At 44.8% G+C, this 13,925-nt stretch overlaps 1 protein-coding gene across 8 annotated transcripts in view; it reads right to left on the bottom strand.

The window, feature by feature from the left end:
- The window catches only part of PEA15 (proliferation and apoptosis adaptor protein 15), a 447,785-nt gene that overhangs the window by 118,963 nt on the left and 314,897 nt on the right, over positions 1 to 13,925 (bottom strand). For all 8 annotated transcript variants that reach the window (XM_069217986.1, XM_069217984.1, XM_069217983.1 and 5 more), the window contains one exon: positions 10,106 to 10,283. In XM_069217986.1, the coding sequence (XP_069074087.1) occupies positions 10,106 to 10,277 (172 nt within the window). In that variant the 5' untranslated portion in view covers positions 10,278 to 10,283. The remainder of the gene's footprint in view (positions 1 to 10,105; positions 10,284 to 13,925) is intronic.

Here is a 13,925-nt window from a genome sequence, read left to right as displayed (position 1 = left end):
CCCAGAGCCAAGGCACTGGCAGCCCACCCCCTGTAAAGGCTTTGAAAATGGAGAGTGGACGACGGGACCATCTTAAGACCCCTGGTGGGACAACAAGTGACATGGGATCGAAGGGGATTGGTGAGTCAGCTGTAACTCCAACAAAGGTGGTGAAGGTCCAGAGGAAGTCTGCCCAGCCTGTTGTGAGTGTCACGGCGGAGAAGTGCGCCATCATTTCCGGCGGTCCAGACACAACCACCAGCACCGTCATCACTGGTCCAGAGACCACCGCCGGAGTCACAGCCCAGGAGGGCACAAGTATTGTTACTGGTCCAGAGACCACCGCCGGAGTCACAGCCCAGGAGGGCACAAGTATCGTCACTGGTCCAGAAACCACCGCCGGAGTCACAGCCCAGGAGGGCACAGGTATTGTCACTGGTCAGGAGACCACCGCCGGAGTCACAGCCCCGCTGGGCAATGATGGAACGTCATGCCACACACCAATGCCCAGTGTAGAGATCGTCATGCCACACACCAATGTCCAGTGTGGAGATCGTCATGCCACACACCAATGTCCGTATCAGAACTGCCATGTCAAAGCACCGCAGAACAGGGAAAAGACCGCCATGTCAAAGCACCGCTGAACAGGGCAAAGACCACCATGGCAAAGCACCGCTGAACAGGGCAAAGACCGCCATGGCAAAGCACTGCTGAACAGTCCTGAACCGCCATGTCAAATCACCGCTGATCAGGGCAAAGACCGCCATGTCAAAGCACCGCTGAACAGGGCAAAGACCGCCATGGCAAAGCACTGCTGAACAGGGCAAAGACCGCCATGGCAAAGCACCGCTGAACAGTCCTGAACCGCCATGTCAAATCACCGCTGAACAGGGCAAAGACCGCCATGTCAAAGCACAGCTGAACAGGGCAAAGACCGCCATGACAAAGCACCGCTGAACAGGGCAAAGACCGCCATGGCAAAGCACCGCTGAACTGTCCTGAACCGCCATGGCAAAGCACCGCTGAACAGGGCAAAGACCGCCATGTCAAAGCACCGCTGAACAGGGCAAAGACCGCCATGGCAAAGCACCGCTGAACTGTCCTGAACCGCCATGGCAAAGCACCGCTGAACAGGGCATGCACCGTGTAGGAATGAATGGACCGCCACATCAGGCATCCTTATCCCATGTGCAGCTGGGACAGTGACAGGACAGGTACTTTCACGTGGAGACTCATCCAGTCTGGGCACCAGTCCCCCTCCAGAACCAGTGGAGACTGTTATCCACTTGAGAGACTGTGGCTTTACACTCCCCAGGATGGCACAGTGGGCAAACCACCCACTGTAGAGACTTGAGAGACTGTGGCTTTGCACTCCCCAGGATGGCACAGTGGGCAAACCACCCACTGTAGAGACTTGAGAGACTGTGGCTTTGCACTCCCCAGGATACATCAATGGGCATGGAGCCCCGTCGTGGATCTGGCGTCGCATTCATCCGGCTGAGGTGCCTCCCCTTCCCTTCCCCCTGAGGTGCCTGTTTTATTTCTATCTGATGCCCCGGCAGTGTTCTCTCCGATTTTGGTCAGGTATCTATTGTGGGCCTCGCCCATGCATTTTTGGACTGTTGGTGCACGGACATTGTTGTGTACATATCTGCACTACTTCTCGGATTGTATGTGTAAATAAGAGTGATTTTGAGATATATATATCTGTATATTTTTTTATGACATGTATATTGGCACATTACAATGTTTGCCCCAATTTCGCATTGTCTTTTCATTCTTCCGGGGGGATTGTGGGTTGTTACTGTTATTTTTGTGACTGCATTGGTGTGTATGTTGAGATATGCGAGGGTGGGGGTGTTTGGTGGGTGTCCCCCTAACTTTTGCCTCCCCCGTCCCCCGTGTCGTAGGTGCAGTACTCACCGGTATCTTCTGCGCCTATGTAGCTGTTGGTCGTAAAGGAGCAGGAATACAAGCGCAGGGAGTATTTGGAGTTCGGGCTCCATGGTGTCCTCGTTCCTCGTGGGATGTGTTCAGTTGAGCGTTTTCCCATAGCAAAAGCTGTTTCCGCTGTGTTTTTATCCGTGGTGAATACGCCCCGGAAAAGGTGGCGGATTGGCGGGTTGTAATAGTGTGGGCGGTACATTGTCTCCCGCCTGTCTGTTGGCAGTAACCGCCGCGCTGTTTGTCTGTACCGCCGTGGCGGTCGGAGTGTTAAAGTGGCTGTCTTTGTTGGCGGTTTCCGCCACGGTCATAATTCCCTTTTTTTTCCGCCGGCCTGTTTGCGGTCTTACCGCCGCTTTAACACCGTCCGCCAGGGTTGTAATGACCCCCTATATCTTTGTTGCATGGTACCCCTATTGGGGAAGATGATTGAAAAGATGGTAGGGGCACAACTTTATATACACCTAAGCACCACCATCCATGTCTACGGAATTACAAATATTATACACGCATATAAGATTATGACAATTGTTCCATAAGTGAACTTCCACAAGCTGTGAAATATTTTACATCTACATACAATCATAAGTCTTGTCCTGTGATTGACTTCCACAGGCTTAGAAATATTGTGTAACTCCATATAGGGTCATGACACGTGTTCTACAAGTCAATTCCCAGAGGTTAGAAATGTTATCCATCTACATGACACTTGTGCCTCATGTGACCTTCCATAGACACAAAAATATTTTACATCCATCAGTTTCCCCAGGCCTATAAATATTATACATCCATATAGGGTCATACTGCATGTGCCGTAAGCCAAATTCAACAGCATTTGAAATATTACACATCCAAATAGGGTCATGACACTTATTCACAAGTCTGCTTCCACAAGCTCATAAATATTACACCTTCAGAGAGAAACATGACACTTGTTTGCAAGCCAGCTTCCACGCGGGTAGAAATATTATGCATCTGCTACTGAGCCATCTTAGAGAAATTGCTATATCTCTGTGGGTTAGGCCCATATGGACTATATAATTTCCACATATCATAGGTATTCCTAACAAAAGCAAGTACACAGTGTCAGAACAAGGGTGTTCAGCTAAGCCTGGGGCTTACAGAGCTGTCGCTGAACCTGGCACCTCTTCTAGTTCCCAGTTGCATGCAGAATCAGACCCTTGTTACATCTACCACTGTTTGTTTAGATCTACTCGTGCTCAACTAACAGCAGGACTGATAGTATGCATCCTCAGAGAAGGCACAGCATTGGAATTCTTCTAGCCCTGACCACCAAGTGATGTCAAGAGGTTGCCGTAAAGTACTCTAGGTTTTGGAATGTGTTTCCCAGGCACCAACATCAAGAGCCCCATCACACCAAAGTTGGTATTCTCAATAAACACCCCTATTTTGTTTACTGCACTTTACAAGGTCCAGTTTGCATGCTCATACCAGCTCCTATAGATCTTTCACTCAATGTTGTGTCTTGGGATGGCTAATCGATCAATCCAAGCCCCGACTATGAACAATTCAGTGGTGGAGTGCATGGACGTCAATTCACTAAGATGCCAGGGGTATCGAGTGACATCAGACGTCCCTTGACCTTCACTTTCACTCTCACACAAGTTCACACTTACAAACAGTCTTTCACACATAAGCACACTCTTACCCACAAGCAGGCACACAACATACATCTAAAAGCATTTTCTACTCACCTCAGCTGCCATGGATGGGCATATTCCAGCTAACGGTACTACATTTTTATTACACTAACAGTGAAAAATATATTATTATTCACTATTAGTTTAATTAAAAAAATAGACAGAAAACAAAGAGTGGAGCCCCAACTGACGTCCATAAGGACGAACTACCACTGTGTTCCTGGCGCTGAATTTGGCACCTCCGAGGTCAGGGGTCGCAAAGGCAGTGCCGAAGGTAGCAAGACAGGGGTCGCAGCTACGACCCCTGGCGACCCCTAAATGAGCTCATGGTGGGGTGGAGAGTTACTACCTCCCACTAGGCGACAGGGCATTAATCTCCCAGGTTAGAAGCAGTGTATGAAATGGCTCACTAGTCTATTTCAAGCACAAATAAGTGATCCAATATAATATAATTTTCTCTCTCGTTTTTTCTCCTCCGGTAGAGACATCCCCATTGGTCTTTGTAAACAGAAAGGTGGCCATTTTGTTTGAGCCTGTAAGACCAGTTTAACATGGGACACAGCTCTGCAGTTTAAGACCTGAGATTGTGAGATATGTGTAACCTTTCATTTCCCCAGCATGCCAGTTTCAGAAAGTATATGAAAATCTACTTGGCAGTGCCACAAAATAGAAAATTAAATAACGTGAAGAGCACAAGGCAGGGTAGCGACCATGTAGAACTGAATGTGTTTTAAAGGCAGTTTCAATGATCAGGCGATGTTTTATAGCCAATTAATTGAGAAATCATGCTATAATATGCTCTCTTGCAGCCTTTTGACTTACACCCGATGCGATGTAGCTCACTCACCTGACCATTAAAGTACTGGAATATTTTCTAAATGGCCATTTCATAACTCCCTGAAACTCCTCTGACTTTTATCTAATGCCCTTAAAAACTACAGGCAAATTATCCATGTTATATCCTCTATTCTAAAATTGTATAGGGCAGGGGGCTGACCATAGCCCACGATGCAGGAGTTCCTGACCATGGTCCCGGTGGTTCAGCTATTGCGACTCTCTTGGAGGTCTGGTGTGCAGAGGGGAGAGGGGGACATGAGAAAAGCAAGCAGTGCTTTACAGGCAAGAACAGGTCTCAGGATTGAATAAGTGGACGCGCTCCACTCCTGTGAGCTGGCTGCATATTGGAGACTGCTGGTGATGAAACCTGTGGGTGATGGGCCCACGGGTTGTTGAGCAGGGTGAGAGATGTCCCTCTTGTAGAACACCTTTAGGGCCCATTTAGAGTGCAGATGGGCATAGTGTGTTATCAGCTAAGTACATCAATATAACCAATACCGTGGGGACTCTCCAGTGGACATCCTGGGACCACGGTGGCTGGTGAGTTTAGCTTTACTACTAGAGCCTAACGTTTCTCTCAAAGCAATAAAAAAAAGGAGGGAGGTCTAACTTGAGGCTGCCGTGCCACCTGGACACCGATAACCTTACGCATAGCACTTGGAGAGCTGACGCAACAACTGGGATCACCTTGGCTGGTGTATTGGCCTTGACCTAACTCACACTCAGTATGGACGTGAAGGGAGCATGGCAGAGAAACAACGAAAGAAAGAAGTTGTTTTTTTTACCCAGAAGGTCTGATAAAATGTAAGGACAAGAGAGAGAATCTAATGAAGGCAAGTGGGGAGCAGGAACTCCTGCCAGGGGAACAACTTCTCATTCGTTTCATCAATGTAATGAAGTTGGAAATGGACGAAACATCAACAATTATTGAGAGAGCCCTGTGGAGTTTAGGGGGAACAAACTGGAGGAATAAACAATGACTGGAGTAGAATAAGAATATAAAGTTATATGGGTCTCTAGGAAAGAAATGGCCACAATTAAAGAGGCAACCATTGCTGTGGAGAACTTGAATGCCTTCAAAGCTATCTTAATTAATAGCCTTGAGCTTCTGTAATTCTAAAATCGAACATTGGGATAAACCGTGTACAGGACCCATGATGAGAGCTGAGAGAGCTCTGGCAAAGATCCCAGCTAAATCCTTATAAGGAGAAGTGTGCACAGTTCAGGGACACTTTTAGAATTGAGAATAGGAGGATTCATCAAGTGGTGGTCTCTGCCATCAGTCTGCCGCTAGGAAAAGGAAGAGCAGTGTGAGAGCTGATGGGCACTCTAAATAATATGGAATGATGGAGTAACTCGGCTGACTTTTTCCAAAACCTTTCTATGAAATTGATCGGTGGCGGATGAAGGGGCAAAGTGTGAGAGTGTCCTCAGTTGGCTTCCCGTAAAGTTGAGCGTGCATTGAAAAAACGAAAACCCAGAATAGGAGAGACTGGGGTATACCACAAAAGATTTTGGACACTGTTCTACTACTGGACCAATGGACAATTTCTACAAAGGTGGATAGTTATTTTCCCTAGGATAATTGACACTGTTTTTAATAAATATTTTTCCACTTCCTTAGCCCACTAGGCGCTTGGCCCCTGTGACAGACATATAAGCTATTATGCCGAGTTTGGTTTAAACTATATTTTCCAATGTGGAACTTTTTGGGGAAATAAAGGGATCCGGGACTGTGATTAAAATACGATATTTATATGAAGGTCTTGGAAATGTAAAATTGTTTGGGTGAAAACTGCAAAAAAATGATTATTAGAAAAGAATGTGGATGGATAATTTATTTCGTGAGATCTCCCCTTTAAGCCATATAGGAGTGTCGAATTGACTCAAATGGTGTTGATCATTCAGAGGTTGACCACACACCACTTTGAAAGATCATCAGCTGGAACAGACAACAAATTTTAAATTGTTCGGCAGGCCTAAAAAGTACATCAACTCACCAGAGACACCAAAAGACACCCGAGAAGCAGCATCCAGCTCCTTTGTAGATAAGTAAAAGAAACATAAAACGAAAACTCTGTCCTAATCAATTTCTCGCCACTAAAAGAGAAAATAGTTCCAACCATCATGAAGGAACATTAAAGCAGGGTTATTTTCGAGATGTTGGGTAGAACCAGCACAGCGCCAGAAGGAGATCAAACAGGGCAGGTTGGTATTTTGCTAGTTCTGTAATTGCTTGGCGAGTCTGAGGCTGACATTTCAGACTGCACGCGCGCATCTGTCTTTGTTCTTGGTCATCAAGAGACATGGAGTTCTTATTGTGACACGTCTCTGAGGCTGCTCGGAAAAAGCATCAACTTACTGAACCTAATGTTACTCTGTCTCGTCTCCTTCGCCTGCACAACCCCCCCTCCTCACATCACGCCGGCCTGTGATAGCTGCATTCATGGTACCAGTGCCCGGTGTGTGCAGGGGCAGGCACTCGTTTTTGGAACCCAGGACTTATTTTCATTATCAGACTTTGATCCTGAACAAGAGAGTGAAAGGAAGAAAGGGAGAAAGGAAGAAGAAGTAAAAGGAAAAGAGTGACAAAAAGAGAAAGCATGGAAGGAAAACAATGTGTAAGAGAGGAATAAAGATGCAGGAAGGGTAGCGAGTGAAAGAAAGAGGCATCGAGTAGAATCAAAACAACACGGCCATGGTATTCAGCAACCTCGAAAGTGCCAATGGCTGGATCCTACGACAAACTATTATTAATATTTATAATGATGAGCTTTATTTACTTCACAAAATAAGTACTGATAGTACCTTTCGGGGGGGGTATCCATCTTAAGGCAGATTCACTATATGTAAATGTATTTAACACGGGTATCATTAAATCTGGCATGGATTGGGCTCTCCTTAACCTTGTTGGATATCGGTGCGCTACAGATTACAGTTCCTGCTCTATTTTCACTTTTATATCCGCTCGTCCTCGTGTGTGCATTAGCTCAGTGGTGTCCAACTTTGATTCAAGAAGGTCGGATCCATGCCATATTTCCAGGCTTACCACCGACTATGCCAATGGTGTTAATTTAGGTTAGTAGTATCTAAATCAGAAAATTTGGCATTGGTCTGACTTTTGTGGACCGACGTTAGACACCCTTAGATTATCTGTCACTATTCGTTTGCAATTCCTTCTTGTTCTCGCAGACCAAAATACTTGTGTGATTTGTAAATCAATCATACCAGGTTAGTGACCCAACACAATTATGTGAAGCCAACCCTTTTATTAAAACTAGACTTCAAAACGTATTTTAAATTCTTCATGCCTTATCTACTGCAGTCCCTTCACCCAGCAATTAATTTGAGCAGGTGGTTTCTGGTGCTCAGCACCGGCACTTAAATGTCTGCACTGGGTACTTAGAACAGTCTGCCACATGTTGGTGCTGTTTGTTTAATTTAGAAGTGAGCACCAACAACTGTTGTTTATTAATACAATATACATTTAAATGACTAATATCTGGATATCCAAAGTCATTCTTGTAGCTTTGGGGACCTGGAACAGTCTGAATTGTAACACTGGAAGAAGTGTGATGATTAGAAGTTGTGTTGGTATTGTGATTGGCAGCACTGCCAAGGGCAATGGGTGGTGCAAACTGGGGTGCTTCAGACGAGGGTCCTGGCACTTATTTTTATATATATATATATTTTTTTTTTTAAAAAAATTTTTATACAAACTAAGTACTTCCCTTACCCATTATAACGATCATATTTTCCACTTAAACACTATCTACTGACAGTATCTTCCCATTCAAATCCTTTTTGACAATTGTATTATGTTTTTCATGATACAGTGAATATTTACACTTTTCCGAATGCTAACAAGCTCCTGCTTCCTTTTCTTCCTCTGGTGACCCACCGATGCTATATGATCATCAGCATAATTTAAGCCAAAGGCACACAACGTCGGTCCTGGATCCTTGCCACATTATACCCACTGACAACATAAATGAGATTTGTTTAATGAAAATGTATCTTACGTGAAAATATTGAAAATCTGGCATGGATCTGACCCTCCTGGACATAAAGTGGATGACTCTGAATTTTAAACTTTCTTACCCAACTCGTTCAGACCTCACTTCCTTCTGTTTGAGGTCCAGCTTCCTACTCTTCAGAATCTCTACCAGTCCCTTCTTTTTCTTGCCCGTTTACAATTTTCTGTGTCCCTTCCCCACCACGCCCTCACTTTAGAATGCGCTCTGAAGGTTGAGCTGCCATGTTTGGAACGTGGACACCTCGGTTCAAATGCCAGCCTCAACCCTCCAGTGAGAATTATTGCAGCCCCTCGGCCTTACAAGGTGAAATTTAATTGTGTGATTCATATGTGTAAATTCCCACTGGATGTATGCTATCTTGTATCATTTTCCTACACCCTCTATAGCCATAATGCACTCCTCAGCTACATCTGCTCTATACACACAGGAAATCATACAACCTTTTTTTGTCACCCTTCAACAGATTACTCTCTTTTTTCTAATTCTACCTCGTCGTCCTCATGTCCCTTCGAATAGCCCTTTCCCTACACATATTTTACCTTGACACTTAATTTCCTTTATCTTCTTCGATTTGATTTCCTCTTCTTTCTCAATCAACTCATTACCAAGCATTTTTCATAGCCTACTCAATCTTTGTTCTATTTGTACTATTTTTCCATCAATCAAGTTAATTCGCCACATCAGGTCTTTTTAGCTTTTAACTTATCTGTGTCTCGTTTTTCCATTGTCCCCATCTCCAGTGTATATTTTCCACTTCCTCTTTCGTGACCTTGTCTTTCTAATCTTTCCTTCTCATTCTCCCTTCATTACGTCCATCTCCTCCGTGGCCACCTTTTTCCGTATCTTCTACTTGGCATTTTCCTCCTTTCACTTCCCACCTCTTCCCACTTCTTTCTTCCTGGATTCCTTGGCCTATTCTTTTACTGACTCTCTTACATTCTCATTATCCTCATTCATCTCCTTCACTTAAATATGTACTCCCTATCCTGTTCCTTTTTCAATTCATTTTTTTTTTTAAACAAAGGAAAAATAATTAAGTAGTTTTCAAACATAAGAACAGAACACGAAACATGAAACAGATCGAAGTATGATCTTGCAGCAGTGTCACCCTTCAACAACAACAAGCAGTTTTCATAATTCAACAACATAAGTGATGTATAACTCAACTCATCTATTAAAGTCTGTATATTAACAACCTCCAGCCCCATCCAACTTTGCCAGTGACCATATTTGTGTAAAATCTCTGCATTGGTACCCTATCCAGAGGGAAGAGGAGGGAGTGCAGCAATCCTTTCTATATACTCATATCATCTCCCGCCGTCGCATCAGTTCCAACTTTAAGCATGCGTAATTCTTCAACCACAGACCATTTTCCCACATACCGACTCCCCTTATCATTTGAAAGTCCCTCAGCCTGTTTCCAGTGAATCCTCCAGCAGGCCAGAGTGCTGTAAATTTAAATATATTTTTCTACAAATCCTTATGCCTTGTGTGTCATAAGGTGCTAATGTCATATACATTTTCAAAGTCTCTCGCCTAACCTCCAGCTACAGTAAATTTCAGGTTTCCTCAGTCCACCTTCTGATCTCACACTTCCACCCTTCTCTGGTCCTTCTCAACCACCACCTTCTCAGGTCTGCCTCCTACCTTCAGCGAGTTTGTCATGCTTCTCCAAGAAGCTGAACCAGTCTTTGCATGTGGTGATCTCGTCGCTCTTCTCGCTGGGAATGTCTTCCTTGCATGCCGACTTCAGCTGGTCGAGGTCTTCGTTTGTTATGTTTTCAGCCAACTCTAGCAGCAACGCGCTGTACTCGGCCATCTTTGCCTGCAAACCAAGAGAAATCAAGGCTATTGTTATGGGCAGGCAGCATTGGCAGGCCTCCAAGTCATTTGCACAGCATTAACAGTTAACCATATAGCCAGCATGGGGTTAGGATAATCAGATCACCAAACATTTTGAAAGAGTCTTTTCTCAGCTGTTCGATGTAACTCTTGGAATGGAGACAGAAGCTGAAAAGGGTCAAGAGTGTAATTTGACTAGCATTAAGATTCTTCTTGTGTGATTCGCTTCAGTTCTCCACATTAGTCCACGGGAAGCACACTCTTGCAGACACGGGCAAACACTCACTTGCATAGTATGGTATTGTACACTGAAATGTTTTTAAAGAACAGTGCAAACAATTCACCATTGACTGCACGAAAAAATCATGAAAACTGAAGGTTAATTGAATTTAAGAAACTGAATTGTTTGGAGTCTTGAGGCTACCAAACCTTATTCCCACAAACAGCTGGTTGAAGTGAAACAGACGTCAAAAAAGGAAATTTAGGAAACCTCACAATTCATAAAGGCCTATATGAGAGACAAGCAAGTAAAGGAATGACCGAGCCTAGCTTATGCCACATCTATGGCTCTAGTAAAAAGAAGAATAAACAAGGAGCATCCAGCAGCTGAAACACATTGTAAGCATGAAGATGGTAAAACATGTGTGTATTCCTCCTCCCACTGAACTTGCTTTTTTTTTTTTACATTTCTTTGACTGCGTGATTTACATGCTGGCCTTTCACAAATGTTAGGCTCGGAGTTTGGTTGGTAATGGCCATGCCAAGCTCTGCTCTCCCTATAAATTTGGTGGCTTGTTCACCACTAGGAAGGCGTGTGAAGTTCCCCAAACATCGCCTGAGGTGTAGTTTCAGGCGACAACATATTAGGCCTCCCTTCTGCAAATCATGTCTGCTCGGGCCTTGAGTGGCTGCAGGAAGGGCACAATAGTCAGCCAAAAGCAATTGCATCAGTTCCTTTCCCGGCTACTGGAAAAACTCTCTGGGAATTCCAGCATTGGGGAAATGACCGGTATACAAGCCATTGAAACCAGGGGTAAACAGCAATTGAATAGCACAACTGCACCAATGTGAGGCAGCGGGAATGTCAACGATGAAGCATTTGGCCCCTTTCTGGCTCCCATTTTGTTTTAATTTGCCCAGCTTTTGCAAAGTTGGCGTTGATTAAAGATAATCTATTTTATTTACCTTTTCACAGCAGAGCTGGTCAAAGCCCAGCGGTAAAAGGACTTCCACTACTGAACAGAGAATCAGCAAGATTCAACATTGCAGCTATCGGGGCGGATGGCGAGTATATTGTATAAAAACAAAAACAGAGCAGTGTTTTATAGCATGAAAGCTCTATAATCCCAAATGTAGAAACTCTTAAACGCAAGACAAAATCTTAATTGTACAAGTAGTAAATTATCTTTCGGGTCGTGTAAGAAATATATTAACACATTGCTGAACATAGATTTGCTTTTGGAACACTAGAAAACAAAAAAATAAACAAATAACCAAGCAGCAGCGTAAATGAGGTGATTAGGTAGTTGTATACGACATATCTCTTATCGCTTCTTTTACTAAGAATTCATTGGTTTGAATGATTTGTAGCTGAGTCAACATGAAACCAAGAGAAGACAATTGGAATCAGTGCCACGTAGTTGTATCAAAATGAAATGCCCTGTCATATTCCCCAGTCAAACAAACTAAATTACAATATCGAATAAACTGGTAAGGAAGGAAGTTGCACGACTAAATGATGGTGAGTGCAAAGTAAGGAAATTGATTTTCAATCATCACTCTGGAGCACGTTTCCCATGAAACCTATTCCCCTTAGGACATCTGCTGTTTGATTTTTCATGGCAACTTTAAGCACTGGTTACAGGAATATTGCAAGGATTTCAACTTTTTGTCTGATGAAGAACTGACCATGCTCCGAAATGATAAAACCAATTTGTGAAGCCTTTTGTCCTAATTTGACGCGGTCTCTTGGCGTGGCCGCTAATCTTCTGGTTTACTTCATTTTATGGGAAATGATTCCATAACTTTGACTGTAAATAATACTAATAGTCCAGCAAAGCAGACCCAACTGTGTAAGTAGAGCGGATTAGTGTGATGGACATGGTAAGAGTTTAAGCAGATATGAAATCAGAAAGGTTAAACTCTTTGATCTACTATCTCAAGTACCAAGAAACACGTCTTTAGCCGGGTCTGGTTCCTCAGAAAGACCCCGTTCACTCATCTTTCCCAAAGGCGGAGGCAGGGGGTTGTGCCAGAAGTGTCCAAAAGATCCTTTCGGTGCAGCATGGTCAGTCATTGATGTTGAACTCTCAAAAAGTGGGTGAGGTAAGGGGTGAACAGTAGTGCCTGGAAGAGTCTGCCGGCGCTATGGTGTAAATACGCGGTGCACAATGAACAGAGAGAGTGAAGCGAACCAGTGATAATGGCTTCAGTCTTCCTTGGTAGAAAAAAATTAGATCCAACTTAGTGTGTTTTTATCCATAATTTGTACATAAGCCTGTTAAAGAAATAGTTTCCGCAGCAGCAGTGATAGTATTGTCGTGTAGCTTCACTGTGTGACAAGCAAGGCTGACCCTCACTAAGGGTGGGTGGGTTTTCCCTTTGCCAACAAACCAAAGACATGTGGCAAAAGTTCAGCATTTCTCAATGGAGTTCTGCTAAAAGTGCACATATATTAAAACTGCCACTATTATGTCTAGAGGGTATGATGGGTGCGGGGATAGTGGTGGTGACTGGAAGTGTGACAAGGATGGTGTGGCAGGGATACACCACATGGCAGAGACAGGGGGAGTGATAGGGGTAAGAATTCTGACAGGAGCCGGTAGAGAGACAGCGGTTGGGAAGGGATACGGCACCGACATTCTCTGCCGACCCACATCTGCCGACTGTCACAATATCTCTGAAAACTAAGGGGGGGGGGGGGGCACTAGTGACTGGCAGGCGGTGTGGAGAGCAAGGGGTTCCCTAATGTCGACTCCCCTCACTCCTGCCAATAGGCCTCCACCGCAGAGGTCTGACCGCCACAGTCCTGTCCCACCTCCAGCCACTACCCAGCTACCTCACTGACCTGCCGCCACCTCAGTCACTAACCACCTGCCGAATCCCGCCCCCACCTCTGTCACTTCTCACCTGCCACCACACTCCCAACCCATGACCACCATTATGACACCCACATCCACACCACACCTCTTCGCAACTTCCTGCTCCCACTGAGGCTACAACATACCGGGGAGCACACATCTGGCCCAAAAAGTGAAATAATCATCCCCTGTCCTGCCATCTCCCGAGACCTGTGTTCACCCAGCCTGTGCTTCCTGGGCCTAAGGACACCAGGCACATTTGCCCTTGCTCCCCAGTACCACGCTCCCAGGTGTTCCCCCCTCATTCCCCCTACTTCAGCCCCTCTGACCCTGAGACCCTCAGTGTAGCTTGCTATGTGCATATTGTAACTTAATTGAAAGAATATTTGCCGGTTTCTTTTCCTGTGGATCCCTCTTCATCCCTCAGCAGCAGCTGAGACACACACCTGCCGCTCAGGTGTTCTTGCTAACTGTATCCCCCCCGCGCTCCTAACTCCCCCACCAACACACAGACACTTTCAGACCAATCAAAAATGCAAACACCA

The sequence above is a fragment of the Pleurodeles waltl genome, chromosome 12 (assembly GCF_031143425.1).
Source record: "Pleurodeles waltl isolate 20211129_DDA chromosome 12, aPleWal1.hap1.20221129, whole genome shotgun sequence".
NCBI classification, from domain to species: domain Eukaryota; kingdom Metazoa; phylum Chordata; class Amphibia; order Caudata; family Salamandridae; genus Pleurodeles; species Pleurodeles waltl.
The sequence above is the reverse complement of the archived record's forward strand: the minus strand, read 5'-3'. Positions and strand labels throughout refer to the sequence as shown.